The 19,855-nt window shown below is 49.8% G+C and overlaps 1 protein-coding gene across 1 annotated transcript in view; it reads right to left on the reverse strand.

The window, feature by feature from the left end:
* The window catches only part of Gabbr2 (gamma-aminobutyric acid type B receptor subunit 2), a 325,955-nt gene that overhangs the window by 71,380 nt on the left and 234,720 nt on the right, over positions 1–19,855 (reverse strand). Inside the window, exons 8-10 of the mRNA XM_060379878.1 lie at positions 14,460–14,520; positions 5,704–5,784; positions 1,779–1,929 (exon numbers count right to left, since the gene is read on the reverse strand). Coding sequence (XP_060235861.1) covers positions 1,779–1,929; positions 5,704–5,784; positions 14,460–14,520 — 293 coding nt within the window. The remainder of the gene's footprint in view (positions 1–1,778; positions 1,930–5,703; positions 5,785–14,459; positions 14,521–19,855) is intronic.

Below are 19,855 nucleotides of genomic sequence, written 5' to 3' on the forward strand. Positions count from 1 at the left end.
TCGTCTATGTGAGGTTTTAGTTTACAGGATTTGGGGCCAGGATTGGGAACACTAGTCAAACTGAAGAATTGTGCCTGGGGCGCATCTCACTGCAGTGAGTGTCCAGGATTGCTTGGACGGCGCTCACCAGGCAGTGAGTGAGCCCCCAGAAAGCTCAGCAAGCCCCCACTGTTCCATGTGCAAAGGAGGACAGAGGTAGAGGCACCCCTCTCAGTCACAATCCTTTCCCACGGAGTTGGGCAACTGGGCCCTGTGCCATCTTCTATCTTATGGTCACCAGATCACAGCAAAGGCATCCCTTTCACTCCCAAACTGCACGTGCCACCCTCTCACTTCCTCCAGGAGTCCTGCTGTGACCTCCAAGTGCTCAGCAAACCAAGGCTGAGTTAAGCCCCGAGAGGGCTAGAATTTTTTGCCAACTCGGGGTACCTGGCTTCCCAAGCGCAACTGGCTTGCAATGGTTCCTTTGTAGACTGTAGCTATAGCCAATCGCTTCCCAAACATTTTCTTTGTGTTCTGTAGTTCTGTGAATGATTCCAGCTTAGGGGTAGAGGGCTTCCTGGAGGAGGTGGTTTGCAAAACCGTGAGTAGGAAGAGAGCAGGGAGGGAGATTTAGTTCCCACATTTTTTTGCAGATTTTTTTTTTTCAATGGCTGAGCCATCTAGATAAATCACTGGTAATTTCTCCAGGAGGCCACGAGGGGGAAGTTAAAGAATTAATCTAGTGAGGCAGTTTGCAGCTCTGATGGGATCTCCTCAGACGTGCGTGCAGGAGGGCTGGCTGCAGGATACTGAGAAGTGACTGTATGCCTAAGCTTTGGACCAAACGCTACCAGGTGTGACCTCACTCAGGATGGGTTCCAGCAGCTGGGCAATTTGCAGATGGCTAGAAAGAGACACCAGGTGAATTGCATTTATTCTTCAGGAAATGGGTTTGACCTAAACAATTACTTAAATAAACAAACAAACTCTCAGAGTTCAAAGGCTCCTCCTTGGCAAGAAGAAAGAGAAGCAAAAACAGAGCAGAAATCCATTCCCTGAGATTGCTCTAGTCCATACCAGCCTGTGGCTTCACAGACAATGGTAAAGGCATGCATTTCCAGCTCTGGTCCGGTCTCTCTCATGACTAGCCGGGAGCTGGGTTCAGAGATTTGCCATGAAAACCGGCAAATGTGGCTGCCTGGCTGAGAACAGGGAGTGGTGACCTGGCTACGGAGCACAGTACCTGAGAGTGAGGACTTCTGGGGGAAAGCTCAGGACAATCCAGAAATGAGCTAGAACCAGGGGGGTACACACGGACAGCAGACCCCTGGTGACACTGGGGGTCACGGAAAGGGTCAGGTGAGATGATGTGTGTGTGGGGGCTTCCTGGGCTGTGATGGGCTGCACCAATGGGAGCCTCTGTCACTGTACCTTACCAGGAAGGACTAAGAAAGGATCACTTCCTTTCTACCAGCCAGGCCTAACGGTGCTGGGAGCGGGCCTGAGAAGCTGGGGACTGTAGGGTTTTCTGTGTCATTGCTCCTGAATTAGCTTAAGGTCTATGGACTTGGGCTTACCATTTCCACTGTATTTAGCTCAACCTTTCAGCAGCCCAGCTTCCCCCTACTTGTGTGTATGTGTCTAATTATCTTAGCGACTGGGCAGCACACGTGAGGAACTCCACCCCTGAAATTTCACAGGGCATCAGGAGAACCTGCCGCGCTGTGAGCCCTTGGTGGAGCAAGGGGCTGGTCCATCCAGAAAGCATTCTCCCAGCAGAGGGCAGGGCTGCTTACTTCTGGTTCCGGTTCTTGATGTTGAAGAAGAGGAAGGCGCTGGCCATGATCATGCCAAGGATGGTGAGAGCAGACAGGATGCTGTAGAGCGGGAGGGAGATCTTCCGCAGCTGCTCCAGGATGATGGTCTTGTCCTTGGGTGGCTCTGACCCTGCAAGGTCAGCGAGCAGCCATCAGCTCCCAGTGCCAGCCTTCTCCAAGGACGCTCTTGCCTCTGTGTTCTTAATGTCTAGCCAAAAACAACACATGGGCCCCACACCAGGCTACCCACTGGGTGAGAGGATCTAGTGGCTGGCCAGTCTGCCCAGCGGGAGCCTGAGCCAGAACTTATTTCTTTCTCTAAATAGAATCAATAAGGGATCTGTGGTGCATTTAACAGCCATTAGAAGACTGGAATTTGATTTGGTCTAATTACGCTGTTGAAAAGCCATCACCATTTATCCCCAAAGGTAACCGTGGCTGGGAAGGCAGAGGTACCGCTGGGTGCCACTGGGTGGGAGCATGGTGAAGAACTTGGCATGGGCCTCAAGGACTCCATTCCTACCTGAAAATGATAAACGATCTGTCTCACCAGGGCCCACACCCCGCCTGTCAATTCTAGGGTGACAGATATGTGCTCCGGCTGCAGATTCTCAGCCTCAAGGTCATTATCACAAAAGCTCTTTGGTTTTCTGTTTCCTAAGACTGGCTAACTGTGGGAGGTGGAAGCTACCTCCCCTGCACGCAGAGCCAGGGCCAGGCTGAAGCTGTGGGGTTCTGTTTCTCTCTGTGCCTGCCAGGCTGCCTGGCACATTCAAGGGCACCAGGAACTCAAGGGGTGGGGAGGGAGAGACTCAGCCCAAAGCATCATCCTGCATGGTTGCCAGTTTGCCCCCCTTAGGTTACCTGGTCTGGGATGAGGGGGGCAGGAGCACCCCGACCCTGGCTTCCTGAAAACTCTCTGCTCTTATGTGCTAATCTCGGGTCAGGTTTTTGTTATAGAGTTATGAACTTTCCAGCCCTTTCTCTTCATTGGACGGAAGTGGCACTGGCTAGATGCAGGGGAGTGGCCAAGGCTGGACCCCTGTTGGGGGGTACTGGTGACCTCAGTTATGCCTCCGATTCTAGGAGACAAGCTGGGGAGCAGGTAGGCGGCGGTGGGGTGGAGACCCTCACCTACCCAGCCTGAAACCCCATGCTTGCAAGTTCAAATGTGTTTCGAAACAGTCAATGGAGACAGTGAGGGTCCCCATATAAGAGACCTAGAAAAACTGTGTTTTCTAAAGGATCTAGGGACCTTCCAGAGTGTTGAGAAAAAACCTCAAGGACAGAAAGTGAGAGGGGATTGATTCCTGAGAGGAGAGGTCCAAGGCAGACAGAGATAGACAGGCAGCATTTTTCACTTGCAGAAGCCGGAGCTTCTTATCCAGAAACTTCCTCCTCATACCCTTTAGAATATGCTGAAGCCTCCTCAAACCCCCCTAGAATGTGCTGACACTAGCTCAGGAGTTTTCTTGCTCCCAAACTGAAGGATATTTTGAGGCAGAAAACAGGCCCCTCTCAGGACCCCGAGGCTTGGGTCAATAATTACTTGTAAGTTTGGTCCCATCATTTAGCTACAATTTCGCCATCTCTTCAATACCATCTCCTCACACACACACACACCTCCTTACTCACTCTTCCTTCTCTAGCAAATGGCACCTCCGCTAAGTACATCTCAGCTAGAAGGAACATGGGAGCATCATGGAAATGGTGAGCAAATGTGCTAGAAGCAGTAGTCCTGCATTTTATTTTCATTCATTCCTCACTGATCCATCCGCCACTGGTAGTCACCCTCCACCAGTCAGGTCTGATGCTGGACATCATCCCTCAGGGGTGGAAAGCTTGCAGACAGCCTTGTGGAAAGAACAGAGCAACACGAGGCAATCCCAGTTTCTGAATGCTGGCTGCTGGGTGATGTGGAGACAAGAGAGATGAAAGATAATAGGCTTTAACTTAGCTCAGCTACACACTATAAATACGATATAAATAGTAGACCCTTCTTACTTGGCCTTTATGGGTGGTGGGCTGAAGAGCCTTCTAGGTGTTTTGTGGCTCCTGGAGCTAGTTAGTGGCTTGCTGGCAAGACTGGGTCCCAGATCTGCCTGACTCTAAAGCTTGTACCCTAACTGCTGTTCAAACAGTCCCTGAAGATGCAACCCAGGGGTGGGCTAGCCTCTGGTATAGGCTAGCCTGAGTACTCAGTAGGCAGCAGAAAACGGCTCCTGGGCTGGAGTCAGGAAATGCTCCTCGGATTGGGGGTGGGTTGGCGGGGTGGGAGGCAACTGTTGGGTGGTGGTGAGAAGAATCGTTGGCTGTCTCCAAAAAGATGAGGAGAGAGGCTGTCTGGGGTACACAGCAGGCACCAAGATGTCCCAACGCTGGAGGAACTGTAGCAATCTGACCTGGCAGATTTGTGAGAGAAATGGAGAACTGCCAAGAGGGCTCATGGGGGTCTTGGGGTCACAGAACAGAGCAAGGTCCTTCTCTGGCACTGGAACCACAGAGAAAATTTATTTGTCTATAGGCTGAGTCTTTTTAAAATTTTCGTGTTTGACTCTTTCCCTCTATTATCTCCCCCAGTGTTTGGGATAGAACCTGGGCTCCTGTGTGCTAGGTCCGCCCCCTAATGGGAGCTCAGTATCCAGAATCTTTATTCTAAAAGCTCTCTGTGGTCAGTTCAGGAGGCAGGCCTTGAAAGTAGATCAGAACTCTGGAGGTGAGGCTGGGCTGAGTCCTTCACTTGCTGTGTGCATTTAGGGTGATAACATTTCCGAGCTGTTTGCTTCAGTGTTCAAGGGGACATGCCTGCCCATTTTCAGTGAGCGTGTGAACTTTAACATGCCACTGTGTGCTTTGTGGTGGGTCCCTTAGGAGGGTTAGGGAGGCTGGCTGACAGTGGAGGCCACACACAGGAGACACACGCGGATGCTAACTGAATTTGTGTGACGCTCTAGAATCTGGTATCTATAGACCCAGTGCATAGAGGGACAGGACCAAGTCCAGCCAAAGGCTCCATAAGGGAGCTCTTACTGGTGGGCTCGGGTTCAGTGAGGAACTCCAGGCACAGAAAAGTTCCTGATGACCCAGTATGAGCTAAGTGAAACTGTGTGGGTGTCACAGACTTCCGGTTTCCTCCACTGCTACCCAGAGTCCAGGCTGTCTATCCACTCTACCTATCCATCCTTCCATGCACCCTTCCATGTTGCTCGTCCATACTCTCATGGGTGCATGTATCCATCTACCTACACACATATTACATGCGTGCATGCACCCATCTATGCATCCATTTATTCACGTCCTCACACATCCGTCCATCCATCCATAATGTCATCCATCTTTCCGTCTACACACCCACCCGGCTCATTTCCAGGCTTTCGTCTGTCCTGTCCACTGACTCCTATACTTAGCCACCATTAATCAACCTGTTCATTTATCCATCCACCCACTCATCCACCAACCCACACATTCATCCGTATCCACCCAGTCATCCATTTACCCACCGATTCTCCCCTACATCTGTATATCCATTTACCCAGGCACCCACTTAATATTTTAGTTTTTTTTTTCATTAAATATCATCAAGCCTCTAATGCTGGCTGACATCAGGAATTCAGAGTGAAATCGGACCCAGAAAGGGGCTCATGGTCCCTTTCCATGTAGAGTAATGTGGTCACCAGAGAGGCAGAAACAAAGCACAAAAGACCCAAAGCAAATAGACTATTAGCTATTAGCTCCCAAATTCTACAGATTCACCCCAGGCATTAGACCCCACAGAGCGAGTGGAGTCTGTGTACAGGGAGGGAATGGAAGTATTAAGAATGCCCTCTTGACGCCACAACACCAACATGGGAGAGTCTGGGCATCGCCCACGTGGGGTGCTCCTCAGGAAGCCCTCAAGCCTTACCCTGGAACCTGATGGTGTCATTGATGATCTCCAGCGTGTCAGCGACTGCGTTGTACTCTCCCACCTTCACCTCTCTGCTGTCTGGAAAACAAAGGACAGTAGCTCATCAGCTGGGGCTGCCATCCTTGTGTCTCTCACAGGCCCTGGAAATCCTGGTTTTTCAGGATTTCCCTTCCTCTAACACCTGCTCCAGTTGGGATCAGAAAGCTTGTAGCTGGTCTGGGCTGGAACCTCAGCAGGGTGTCCTGTGCTGTACACCCAAGGATGGACACCCCATTTCCTCCAAAATGGACTCTGCCTGACCATTCCTTCTTCCTGCTCAGTGAGCAGAACTCTGTCATCTGACTTTCCCTTGCTTGGTTGGCTTTACCTCAGGGCGGCATGGACCATTTCTTCCTCTGCCCCAGGACAGGAGCCTACTCCCTTGGGGCCAGCCCCCAGATCCCTTGAACTTTATTTTACTTCCCCTGGGCTGCCCCCATGATCTTCTGGAGTTTCTGATGAGTGAGGACCCCAAAGCACTGTAGTCATGATTCCATCAGCTGAAGGTAGTAGGGATCACCTCTTCCTTCATTCTGGACAAGACCATCCTTAGAATGCATTCTGAGGTGGAGCTGGGATGGTCCAGAAGCCACATTGCTCCCACTGTTCTTTTTCCCTGCTTGTGTTCTCCCACCTCACTGGTGAATTCTGTATGCCTCCATCCTCCTCACTATTCCTTGGTTTTAGTTCAGTGTCTTGGCCTTTGTCAAGGATAAAGATGGTGATGACTGGGTTAGGAAGATGGTGGGAAAAAGGTTTTCTTTTCCCAAGTCACAGAGGGCACAAAGTGACAAATGGGAGATGGGTGTGGGTGAGATAATTACCCAGGATTCTGGTGTGAATGACAGGGCCATTAAGGTGCCATTATGAGTAGGGAATACAGAAAGGGGTCACATATTGGAGACACGTCTTGAGGCTGGGCTGCTGGTGGATCACCTAGATGAAGACATCCTTGGGTCTGGAGCCCAGGGCAAAGGTGAGACAGGGCATCTGCATGGAAGCTGGGGAGAGTCTCATCCTGGCAGGCAGCTGTGAGACCCTAGGGAAAACCCAGCAAGAAGGAACCAATTGCAGTTTTGGGGAGCACTGACCTTCAACAACAGGCAGAGAGCAAAGGAAGAGAAGCCAGATGCCACCAGCAGAGGCACCATGGCATTCAGGGAAAGGGGCAATGGGACCATGGAGCTGGGCAGAGATGTCCCAGGCCACTGAGCACTCAGGCAGCCCTTTGAGTTAGAGCTGTGGATTTGGTGGCTGGCAGATGTGGGTGAGGAGAAGTGAAGCAGGGCTTGAGGGGTCACATGGAAGGACATGTGGCAAGGGGTGTGGAAGTTCAAAGTGGAGTCCCCGGGGCAGAGCAGGCCTGGCAAGGCTGGGGCAGGCAGGCAGGCAGGCATGGAGGCATTTACAGAGTCCTGCTGTGGCTGCTGTGGTTTGAGTGGATCCCTAGAGGTTTGTGTGCTGGAAGCTTGGTTCCTGTGTGATAGTGTTGAGGCGGTGGGGCATTTGGATCACTGGAGGTGTCCTTTTTTAATGACATGGATGTCATTCTAAAGGGGCTGTGGTTTCCTCCTGTGAGCTGATGGAAGGGTACCTGCTGAACTGTGTGCTAAGCAAGCCTCTTTTCTTTAGCCTCAGGTACTTTGATACAGTAACAGAAAATGACAGTAGCTAGATATAGGCTTCTTTATGTCTATTCTGTTTAGTACCCTCGCTGTGTGGTAAAAGGGCTCTTAGTACTACTCCACGGACAATAAAACTGAGTCTTGAGTTTTATGGCTTTGTTGAAGGCTCCAGTGGCAGTAGGAGCAGAGCTCAATTCCAGCCCTGGGCTTTTCTCATGGATCACACTCCTCCTGACTGTGGGCTGCCTTGATGGGTGCCTTGTGGGATGCAGCTCTGTGCAGAGTGGCTGGCTTCATGGCTTGCCACTAGAGAAGCATGTCCACCGCTCTAAACCCCACCAAGGTGTAGGTGGGTCCCCAAAGCTGCAGACCCTAGTCAGCCTAGTGCCAGAGCTCATAACGGGAACCTCAGCGGGCCTCAGGGAGACAGTTTGGGCTCAAGTCTGGACTGAGTCTGCAATGGTGTAGAAGCCCTGCTCATCCCTTGTAGGCATTTGGGAAGCAGACTAGAAAATGTCTTAGGCCAGACAGCTGCCTGCTTACTAGACTTCAGGGAAAGAGGACTATAAAAGTCATGGGGCGGGCTGCTGCTTGCTTGGGTCACCTAGGTCTTAAATGTCCTATTAACACACTCTGTCGGAGGCTCTAGCATCCCCGTGCTAACCGTTTGAAGTCCTCAGCCCCACAGGCTTCCCAATCAGCTCCCATTGCTGGGAGGAGGTGTCGGCCCTGATTTATTTATTCAGCCCGGGCAGGCAGCACATGAAATATGCAGGCCGATCGGAACAGATCATCAGGATCCGGGAAGTGGCACCGCAGGGACCCTATGGCGCCCACAGCCACACGGCCTGCCCCTCAGACCCTGCTGTATGCACTGTCCCATGGCACTGGAATAATAGTCAACTTCCCTCCCACAAAGACCGTAATCACCGTCATTTCTCCCAGGAGGTTAGTACTCAAGAGGCTCCGGGAGCTAGCGAGCTTCTGCATTTAGTGCTCCAAACCCATGACCTAACTTCCCTGTCCAGAGAGGAGAGACAGACAGACGAAGGAAGGGCTTGAAGTCATGCGGAGAGGCACCCCAGGAGCACCTGGCAGGGCTCCCCTGCTTCTGCTTCAGGGCACTTCTGCCCGTGCTGAGCAGAGCAGCCCATCCATCATCCTGCCTCCATTTACTGAGTACTTATTTGCATGCTGAGTCCACGCAGGGGACCAAACCATCAATACTTTTCCATAGGCAGTACAAAGCCCAAATTACTCCCAAGTTACTCCCGCCCCCTTGACTAGGGCAGTTTGGGATATCTTTGAGGTCACAGAGATGTTACATCAGGTCCCTGAGTTATGTCACGTTCTTCAGTCATTCAACGAATGTTGTCAGGCACCTGCTGTGGGCCAGGCCCTGTGCTGGGATCTGGAGACACAAAGATGGGAAGCATACTATGTGCTCTGACGTGGTGCTGTGTGCCTGCTCTCTCAGCACTAGGGAGGCTGAGGCTGGAAAATTTTAAGTTTGGGGCCAGCCTGAGCTACATAATAAGAGCCTGTCTCAACAGCAGCAATAACAGCAACAACAAATAAAAACAAGATCTCCAAGGATTGGAGATACAGCCTAGTGGTAGAGCCCTTGTCAAGCATGTGAAAGGCTCTGGGTTTGATCTCCAGAATGGCAACACACACACACACACACACACACACACACACACATATCCATACATTTTATTTAAAAATCACAATCTGAGACTTTCAGAGTCCCTGTGAGGTTCATGAGCAGGACATATACACCAAGGGTCTCACCAGTGGCTTAACTAACAGGAAATGTAGTTAATCCATGAAGAGAGTGAGCCTTTTGCTCCATCCTCAGACAGTCCCCATGCTCTCTTACTGCAATGGATGTCTCCAGTTTTGGTGGTGGCTCTCCCCTCCCTCCACATTCCCAACCAAGTTTGTTTTATTGCTAACACAATCTCACTAACTCTCAAGGCCGGCTTTGAACTTACAAGTTTCCCAGGATGGCCCTGAATTTGTGGTCTTCCTGCCTCAGCCTGCCCAGCACCCGGGATTACAGGTACGTACAAGGCGCCTGTCCCTTGCTGTTCTTCTATCTACTGGCCAACTTGTCAACCTGACATGTAGTTAGCTTTAAAAGTATTTTATTTATTATTATTAGAGTGTAGATGTGTGTGTGTGAGGGTCAGGGAACAATTGTTAGGAGTTGGCCCTTTCCTTCCACAGTGGGTTTTGAGGAACAAATTCAGGTTGTCATTCTAACAACGGCAAGTGGTTTTACCCACTGAGCCAGCTTGCTGGCCTGGAACTTCCAGGTTTTAAGCCTGAAATCATGCATTGATTCTCTGGAGCCACACTGGGCTTTATAAACTAGAGCTCATGGACCAGGGCATCTGTGTGTAGCTGGAAAGAAGACTATCCCAGTGGTGACAGGGACCACTACGATGCTTTTCAGCAGCTGGTGTCCTGTCCACAGCTCTGACATGGCAGCTGTCAGCTCTTGGTGTGACCTTCCATTTCTCTGGGCCTCTCTTTCTCCATTTGCTTTGAGTGGCTCTGTTGGCTCTCAGCCTTGGTGGGGACTTAGAGACCTGAATGTCTGGAACATTCAGATGCCTGGGTGCTGTCTGATTTGTCAGAGAACCCCAGAGTTAAGAAGTGGGCCCTGGGGGGGTAGTATTTTCTAAAAGCTTCCTAAATGACCCTATCATAAAGATGCAGTGGAGAGGCACCGAACCGCACTCTGGACTTTCAGTGTGCACATTTTCTGGTTCTTAGGAGCTAAAACCATTGTGAAACAAGAGTCTCATTTCCACAGAGAAATCCTAGCTTTCCCTTACACCCTCTTTAAAAGGTGCATTTTTTTTCTCAAATTTTGCCTTGGGCACCTAGAGAAAATAGATCTTATTGGTGACAATTTGAATGTTGAGAAATGTCCAGTCTGAAAATATTTTCTGGCTGAGGGCCCAAGAGTGTCCAGGAGACAGCTGGGCCAAGACTTTATCAAGGCGTGATGTGGCCTCCTCCCTGTGCTGTGTCCCCCACGCAGGAGAATAAGCGTGCCACCAGCCTTCTACTCTAGCTGGGTCTATGTTCTGTGTGTGACATGGGCTCTGTCCCATCCCCCAATACCCACCCATTCTTCCTGGAGTCTAGTTTGAAGGAGGCAAACACGTGTTAGAGTTAAATGATTGGCCTGCTAGAGTGGTGTGTCCCTGTAATCCCAGAATCCAGGAGGTGGAGCCTGGAGGCTCACAAGGTTGACGCAGGCTACAGGCTTCGAAGTGAGTTCCCAATAGCCTGCGCTGTGGAGACTGTGTCAGAAAGAAAACAATGCAAAGGGAAATAAGACCGAACTGTTAAAAAGCTTGAAGAACACAAAGCAGAGGATCCTAAAATGGGGTGTGTGTGTTATGCACACCCAAACTTCAAAGTTCTGCTTTGTAAAGACTTGAAGTTTACAGAGCAGAGGCAGCCTGTAGGCATGCTTGAAGCTTAAGGCTGGTAAGAGTCTCTAGTGTAGATAGCATTAGAGAGCTGCACATAAGCAGAGGAGGGTAACCTCAAATCAAACTGGCCAGAAGGTCAGAGCTGTCTGTGACAATGGAGGCCACGGCATGACTTAGTCTATTCTTTTAGACTGCAGGTGGGGAGGGAAAGGAGAAAAGAGGGACAAGGAGAAAGAGAAGAGGGAGGGAGGGAGGGAGGGAAGGAGAGAGATAGCAGAGAACACCGGAGGTGGGAGGGTGGGCCTCAGGCATCCCTGCACTAGATGGAGTGGCAGCCATGCAGCCACCCAGAAAAGAAATCTGACAGAGGCACACACATTGAATGGACACACACTTTCCGGCCCAACAGCCCACAGATGCCCCAACTGAATCCATAAAAGGATGTGTTTAAGGGCCTTATTACTCATGAGGGGACAAGGTTTGAGACAAGCTGGTGCCTGTCACCTGGGAGTGAGTGTGGGATGCACGTATCCATGGAGACCGTAGGGAGAAGTTTTGGCCTAGATGATCTTCCACCAAGTAATCAGAGGCATGTTCAAAAACAAGAGTGCCGAGTGTAAAACAACGGAGACCACAAAAACAGGGAAAAATGAAAAGTCGTGCAACCCAGAGGCATCGAGGCAAATCCAATTTATACATGCACAAAATGGCAGCCCACATTTGGGGAGAACACACACACACACAGAGTATTCTCGCTAAGCAATGAGCAGGTGGGCCACCCACTGGGGATGTGGGGTGTGGGGAAAACAGGGGAATGAAGAAGCCAGACGATCTTTCATGTGTCCATGATGCCAACATCCTATAAGAGGGGTCGTGTAAGGCAAGGGCACACTTTTGGGGGAGAAGGACACCAGCAGTTGGCAAAACTCTTCTCCGTGCCAGTCACTGAGCCGGACACTCGGCAGTGCCATGCCACTGGACACTCAGTCGCTTTCAAAGCAAGGGAAACAGTTATCTTTTATTTCACTATTTTAAAATAAACTCCAAAATGAAATTTCAGAGCAAGTAAGCTACCCTGCCTGGCCAGCAATGAAGCTTAAAAATCAGCCTCAGGAGTCTCCAGTCAGGGCCAAACTGTCCTGAAAGTTCTCTATTAGGTTCTGGAAAGTGTCTTCCTGCCTTCATGGGCACTGACATTTGGCCAGAGAGATTATGAAGTCTCCAGGGCTGGGAACTGTATCTTATTCAACTTGGTGCTTCCCTGGCGGGCACAGCAAAGAACCAGGCAGACGCTGGGGAAGGGAGAAACTGTATCCGCAACTGTGAGCCCAGAAGACCAAGCAGTGCATAGGGTACGTGTGGAGAGGAGGTACCATTTGAGGTACATTCTGAATGACAATTATGGCATTAAGAGTCTGCAGGACCCCACCTCTTCAGACCAGGTGTGCAGACACCAGCCCCAGAGGCTGTCCTTTATAGCTCAAGGAAGCCACCATCCATCAGCCTCACAAAGGGCCTAATGAAGGCAGGCTGCCTGGAGCAGACGCTGGGCTTTCTGTGAGAGTGCCAAACAAGGCCTAATCACTCTGCTCGGCTTCCTCCCTCCCCGCTTCAGATTCCCAGTGCTGTTTAGAAGAGGCAGTTACAGGGAATATTTTTTCTCTTAAAGGGAAAGGAAAAGCTACTTCTCCAATATTTATCTCCATGCACGCAGGGCTCAGGAGAAGGCAGAATGGATGGGGGAGGAGCAGGAAATGGGTGGATTGGAACCGGGCACAGCCAGGGTGGGCATGGCTCTCCAGGAGGGCAACGTTGCTCCTGCCTTCAGGGTAAAGAGCTTATTACCCACCCAAGAAGGGGGGATACATGTAAGCCATGGGGAGGAGGGTATGGTGATGGGGGTATGGCCAGTTGGGCAGGGAAGGGACTGGATCCGGTGCAAGGACAAGGACGGGCAGTAGGTCTCTATCTGGGCAGCTGAGGCTGGAGCCGCTATGGCCTCCGGGAATAAAAATCAACATTCTTTGGATGTATTTCTTCCAAAGAGAAGGATGCTGGGTGTTTATAACTATGCATTATCGTGGCTCTGGGCTGATCCCCAAAATTGAAGCATTAACTTCCCAGACCTGCCAGTCCCATACGGGAGGTGCCACTGTTCCTAGTGGGATGCTGCTCGACTGGATCTGGGCAGGGCCACAAACCTGGCCATGACCTTCTGCTGTCTGCGCTGTCTGCCCTATCAATTCAGATACGCTAAACCCACAGTTGCTGGAGTTGATGTCTAAACTTAACATATGAAAAAGAGAAAGGCAATAAAATCAGCATGCAGTGCTGTGATCAAGTAATCTATATTTTACAAAATACTCTACCCCGGTGATAGAATTTGAGAACTAGGAATGTGACAAAAGGATTTAGTTGCAATCATTCAAAAAAAAAAAAAAAAAAAGCATATTTGCTAGAATGCTCACTTTGTTCAGCCAATGAAGAAGACTCAACAAATGGGAAAATAATTACATTTGCCTACGATAACACCTTTTGTGCATGCCAGAGAGCTGACACCCGTTTCAATTACCTGCCATGGGAAGACGGATGAGTAAACTACACTCATTGCATTAGGAGGAGACAGCCTGCGAAACACCTCCAGATTGATCGGGAGCCTGGTGGGATTCGTCGGAATGAGTCTGAAGAGCTTGCCTTAAAAATTCTGGCTCTCCCTGGAATGACTCTGGGATCTGCTCAAAGAAAAGGCCCTCGTTTCTTGTCAAGATGCCAAGAAGCATCTCTTACAATGGTCCCTCCAGTGGGGCGGGCTGACCTCAATCATAACGACCACAGTGAGCCAAACAGAGGCAACTGTCCCAAGGAGTGTCCAGCTCTGCTTCCCCTTACGGTCCCAGCACTCTGACAAGTCCCCCCTCCCCCACCTACTGTGTTTTCATGACATGTGAATACGGTTGGGATGGTTTCTGAGCCCTATCTTGACCCTAGCAGCAGCACCAGCAGGAACCCATTAAATAGACTAGTGTGAGGCTTGGACTTTGTGATGGCTTTCCATCAGACCGTCTGCTTTGAAATGGTTGGAGGACTGACAGACAGGAAGATGGAAGACATTAAGACCTGTAAAATGTTCTTGTAGGTACAGTGGCTATGTCAGAAAAAATCCTCCAGAAGAAATGCACACTGAAGTATTTATATATTGAAATGAGCTCATGTCCTGGAGTGGTTTTACCATAGCTAGCAAAAAGTGCCTGGGGGTGAACCAAGATAATATAAGACTGGCAAAATGCAGGCAATGGCTTACACTAGGTGATGGAGATTGTAGGGGTCATTACATTGGTGTGATCAAATCACAAAGTGATACAGAACATTGCCATTGGCTTACCCATGCTTTCCTTCCTAAAAGTCTAGGAATTATAAGGGGATGGGGTAGGCTTTCTGGAGCTGGGCGTTTGAGAAACAATTTTTCACATAGCTATAACTCATGTTCTCATGGGGAAGCATTTCCTATTGACTCTTGTTTTATCTGGAATCTCATATCAGATTTCCATCTCTTCTGATGCCTTTTATTACAGAAACACAACATCCCTGAATATAAATGCCGTCAGCTGGAAAGAATAAGCATCAAAAAGCCTACCTTGAAATTGAGTAAATTTAATGGTTCCCATTCTCTCCCCGTTCCGGAACACAACTTGACCCTAAAAACAAAACAAAACAAACAAATGAGAACAAAAGAGAAATGTCACATTAGCCCACTGAAATCTTCAATGGCACGATGTGGTTATTAATATTGGAAAAAAGTCGGCTCCCATTGAAGGCAGGCACCAAAGCCAAACTCATTACTTGCACATTAGCTGGGACTTTATCAGCTTAATATGGGAGAGACACAGAATCAATAATGGAACTATCACATGTGAATTAAAGCCGAGATAGCATCATCATTAGCACAGCGATTATGAAATGCCCATACGGCTTGTACTATCATGGTGTTCTAGTGCAATGGAGGCAGGGGTGAGATTTTTGATGCTTGGTGCTGTGCCCACTCAGAAAGATACAGGGCTTCTCTAAGGCTGCCTGGCTGGAGGACCATCAGAGTGCTGGAGGTTGAGGTTTTTATTATTATTATTATTATTATTATTATTACATCTATCTATCTATCTATCTATCTATCTATCTATCTATCTATGTGCAGTTTATTATTAAAAATTGACTGGGCTGGGCATGGTGGCACATGCCTTTATCCCAGCACTCGGGAGGCAGAGGCAGGTGTACCTCTGTGAGTTTGAGGCCAGCCTGGTCTGTAAAGTGAGTTTCGGGACAGCCAGGGCTACACCGACAAACTCGGTCTCCGGAAAGAAAAAAGATGGAGGATGTTTTGGGACAACCATCCCGGGGTGACATCAGCCCCAATTATAACTGGGCTATGCTGCGGCTCTAAATGAAGCGTCTCCAGCCGGCAGGACCTGAGAACCGTCACAGGCAGCTGAGCACCTCTCATTAGGGACTTGGGGCTAAAGATGGCTGTCATCTCCAGCATCTGCGTTGATGGCTCCCATATGCTTGGCTGAGTACACTAGGGATTTAAGGAAGGCACGTCAGCTCTTTTTGCCCACTTGTGGTCCCTGCTAAAATTCTGCAATCACGCAAAGAAACTGACGAGAAGAAACTGACGTATGGCCTGTCACTGCACCTTAACAACTAGCTTAGGTGGCATGGGGGTGATGCCCACTTTACAGATTAAGAAACTGAGGCTGGGCCAGGGAGGTGGCTTCATGGGGAAGCTGCTTGTCCTGTGAGGACCCAAGTTTGCTCCCTCCTTTTTGTTTAAAAAGCTGGGAGTGGCAGGAGATGTCTGCCATGCTGGTGCTGTTATTTTCAAATGGGAGGCAGAAAAGGAGTCCCTGGGGGTAACCTGGGCATCTTGCCTTGAACAACAAAAAGATCCTGTCTCAAACAAGGAGGAAGGTGAGGACCAGTATTGGAGATTGTCCCTCAGCTTCCATGAATGTGTGTGCGTGCACGTGTGTGCACGTGTGTGTGTGTCTGTGTGTGTGCACACACACACAAAGAGGACATGTGAAGAACAGAAAGGGAGAAAGGTTATGTGTTGATTACAAGGTCATTGTAAATGAGGCTGGGATCCAATCCCACTTTCATTTTGTTTAGAAGTGCCAGGGATCAAATGGGACTTGCATACTAGGTTCTAAGCGCAGAGTGTGTCTACATTGTGTCTTCAGGAACCCCTTCCAGAGCCACTCTGACACCTTTTTGAAGCCCCGAAGACAGCTGTTAGTATATCAGTTTGAAACTGAACACCCACCCAATTCTACATTCAGGTGGTGGTAAGCAATCCCCTAAGTGTGAAAACACTTCAATGGAAGGTGAGACAGGAGCTGTGATTTTATTTCCAGGGATGATTGGAAATCACAGAACACCTTCCGAAAGGATCGTGTTTGTGTTTATGCAAATAGACCACTTTACCTGGTGGGAAAGATGCAAAACCACTCTCAGGAGGAGAGAATGAAAAATCCCCCCGAGGGCAGAGCCCTAAATTCTTCACTGATCTTTTGCCAGGATCTGAAGAATTCCAAAGCCGTCTGGGTCTAGAATGTGGTTTGTCCAGCAGATTCTTTGCCGGCTGCATTAAAAGGTGCCTGGGAGGCTGTGCTTGGCCGGGTGAAATGAGTGGAAAAAACACTCTTCCTTTGCTTTTAAAAAAATTATTGTTAAAGTGTGTGTGTGTGTGTGTGTGTGTGTGTGTGTGTAGATGTACATGCATATTACTGTAGGCGCTCACTGAGGTCAAAAGAGGGCAGGAGATCCCCTAGAGCTGGAGTTATAAGGGATCATGAGCCTCCCAAAACCTGGGAACTGAACGCAGGTCCTCTGCAAGTGCTCTTGACTTTGGCCCCATATTTCCAGTCTCTTGTTCTCTCTCTGTCTGTCTCTCCCTTTTCTGCCTTTTGAAACAAAACTAATCCATTTTGAAGTAAGACTTGCTATGTTTCGTTTGACCAGCAATAGGTACTTTTACTAGCAGGAACTCGTGCCTCTCCTTAACGTCTCAGGAAACACAGACCGTCTCAGGAGAACAACGCCCGAATCTCACAAGCCACGCTCCGTCTCCTCCCAGCCAACATTCTGGACACATCTCTAAATTACAGCCTCCATCTCCCCCATAGCTCCTGATACAGCACGAGCACTCAGTTATGGCAGCAGTCATTTGTATTTAAATGCTCGTAATAGCAGAGAGCTGAAACAAAGAGATCCGAGGCACCAGGATGTTGCCAACCCTTGGGAAGATGTCTTCAACTCCTAAGTGACATTAGTTGGCGAGAGGGGAAAGCCAGGTGGCCTCACCTCCCAGAAAGGTCATCCCCAAATGACTGAACCACCAACCTCATGAACCACCATGTGCTCTGTCTCCCAACCAGAGGACGGTTTATCGCCAACAGGAGTAGAGAGGAGGCCGGAGCCTAGTGAGTCCCTCTGAAGAAACTGTCATGTGACTAAGTTTACCGAGTGACCTATCATTTGCAGTTCCTTTCATCATTGCCAACTACTCAAAGGGCCACTGGCCCAGCTGAGGAAGGCCTCTTGCCCAGGAATAATCTTCAAGACCTCCTCGGAAGCTACCTCCCTGTTACAACACGACCGGCTCAGAACACAAGACTTGACCTACCCTGCGCCAAGTATTCTGTGTTGTAAATTGGGTCTCACTATGATGCCCAGGCAGGCTTCAAATTCTGGGTCTCAAGACACCCTCCTGCTTCAGTCTCCTGAGTGGTCATCTAGGTCTCCAGGAGTGCGTCACCGTGGCTTGCCCAAGGACCCCTCTGGGCACTGAGTCTCTCTCCAGGGAAGCTTTGTATCAATAAATGAGTAAGAATGTCAGTCAGCAATGGAGCTGTCACGGCGACAAAGGAAGAGAGCTGACCTAATTGTGGAGTTGGCCTTGCTTCTGAGTCCTTTCTAGTGTTTGCTCGAGACACCTTCCCTACTCACTTCCTGTAGGCAACACTTGCCTCCCTGTCTGCTTCTGGTAACTCAACCCAAGACTTCCTGTTGTGAGGGGCCTCAAGCAGAAAGCAGAGGGGGTAAGGGATTGTGAGAGAAGTCCCACTGCCCACCAGCCTTTTTTGGCTCACTGCAGTCAAAGACATGGGAGCGGCCGGTAGGAAGACAGGGAAAGCTGGAGACATGAGAAGAGAGGATCCTTCATCCTGGGGTGAAGCTGACCTTTCTCCCCAGCAGTGAAACAAGCCTTCCATTGCAGTTAGCCACTGCTGAAGGCCTTTCCCCTTGCCCAGATGCAAACCTGTACTTTCCTAGGACTCTCGCCAGGAGCCCTGTTCACAGGGAGAGGCAAGTACTGACCCTCTCGTGTAAATCCTGTCAGGTGATAATTCTGTCTCTGCCCGCTCCAGAGCCACCTCACTTATCTCACTATCAAAAGAGACAGAAAATAAAATAAAATATGTTTCTTAGCAACCTTTTGAGATGTAGCTCAAGAGCCACCAAAGTGATATATAGAGTTATTACTAAGACAATTACTTCTGTCCTTTGAGGAGCCCTCGGCCCGCACATGGGCGTGTGTTACTCTCCGAAACTCGCCCTTGAGGAGCCTGCACGCCTTCAGGCATGCCTTGTATTTCCTTTCCAAATTCTCTTTCTTGTGCTGCTCCTCTTTAAGTCTATGTTTGAAGCGGCTCAACCTAAAGCTCTGTTTGACCCACATTAGGTTTCCTAGAAGATGAGGGGGGCTCCTTGCGCTGCTGAGGGCGGCAGTGTGGAGCTGTGTCTCTGTCTCCTTAGTGGCCACAGTAGGTGGTCCTGCTTTCCAAAACTCCAGAACTGTCCTCCCCATTCAGAAAGCCTTTTTGTACATAAATGTCACCCACTCTCCTTGAGCTGAGCCAGTCTGGGGCTGTCGCATCACTGGGGACCAATCCATGTGAGAAATTAGATCCCAAGGCAGTGGAGTTTGGGAGCTGTGACCTGGGCAGTATTCTTAGTCCAGCCATTCTTCTGTTTATTTTCCTGTGTTGTGCGGGTGGGGGGAACTTCAGGCCTCCGAGTCACATTTCCCAGAATCCCCTGCGAGCCACTTTCATTTATGTCTGGATAATAGGAAGCATTCACGGGGAAAAGTTCATATCAGGGGAAATTTTTACCCCACCCCCACCCTGGTTTGGGGCACAGTAGTGATCAAAGATGTCGTGGGGTCAAGTGGTACCCAGCTACCTGCTCAGAGCAAGAGGCACAGCCTCCAGAGGGGCGGATCTGGCAGGGCTAGGGACAGCTCTGGCAGGGTCCAGCATGCTTGGACATCACCTCCTTCTTTGACTTATATCCCAAACCTGCTCTTTGGTCACTTTTAGAAACTCCTTGAAAGCTTGACACCCTTGTCATCAGCACTCTATGAAGAAGCCAGGACCCTCTGGCCTTGTAGAGGCAACGGCAGCCCCACCTTGCTTTCCTGTCCCTCCATATTCAGGGGTCTAGCAATGCTTGCAACATGTCACTTCAGGGACAACCCTTCTTGTTCGAACCCTCCCAAGGTAGTCACGGACTCACATGGGCCCTGACTTGTTTTGGTAAGGACCTCTATGGAGCAGATGTGGAAAGAGTCATGGAGGAAAGTCCCCAGACGGAGGAGAGTTAAGGGTTTGCTCTCCCCTGCAACAGATGCTGTGTAAAGAAAGAGCGGAAGGCCATGAGCCCTAGGGGAAGGGGGTGGGCGGGAGGACAGCCAATAAGGACACAATGTAGTGACACAAGCACATGCGGACGCCATGGTGAAATCCATTACTTTGTATGCTAACCTCAAAATCTAATTTAAAAAACGCTATGGCTAAAAGGAGAATTTTAAAATCAGCCCGCTTCATGACGATCGATCTCAGCTCAGTATGTGGGCTCCACATGGGGGTGGGGGGTGCGGAGGAGGTGGGGGAACTCACATCCTTCAGGACTGGCCAGACAGGAGCAGCTCACGCCACCAGCATGCGTGGGGACTGTCATGCTCTCTCTGAG

Source organism: Meriones unguiculatus, chromosome 3 (assembly GCF_030254825.1).
Source record: "Meriones unguiculatus strain TT.TT164.6M chromosome 3, Bangor_MerUng_6.1, whole genome shotgun sequence".
In the NCBI taxonomy this organism is placed as follows: Eukaryota; Metazoa; Chordata; class Mammalia; order Rodentia; family Muridae; genus Meriones; species Meriones unguiculatus.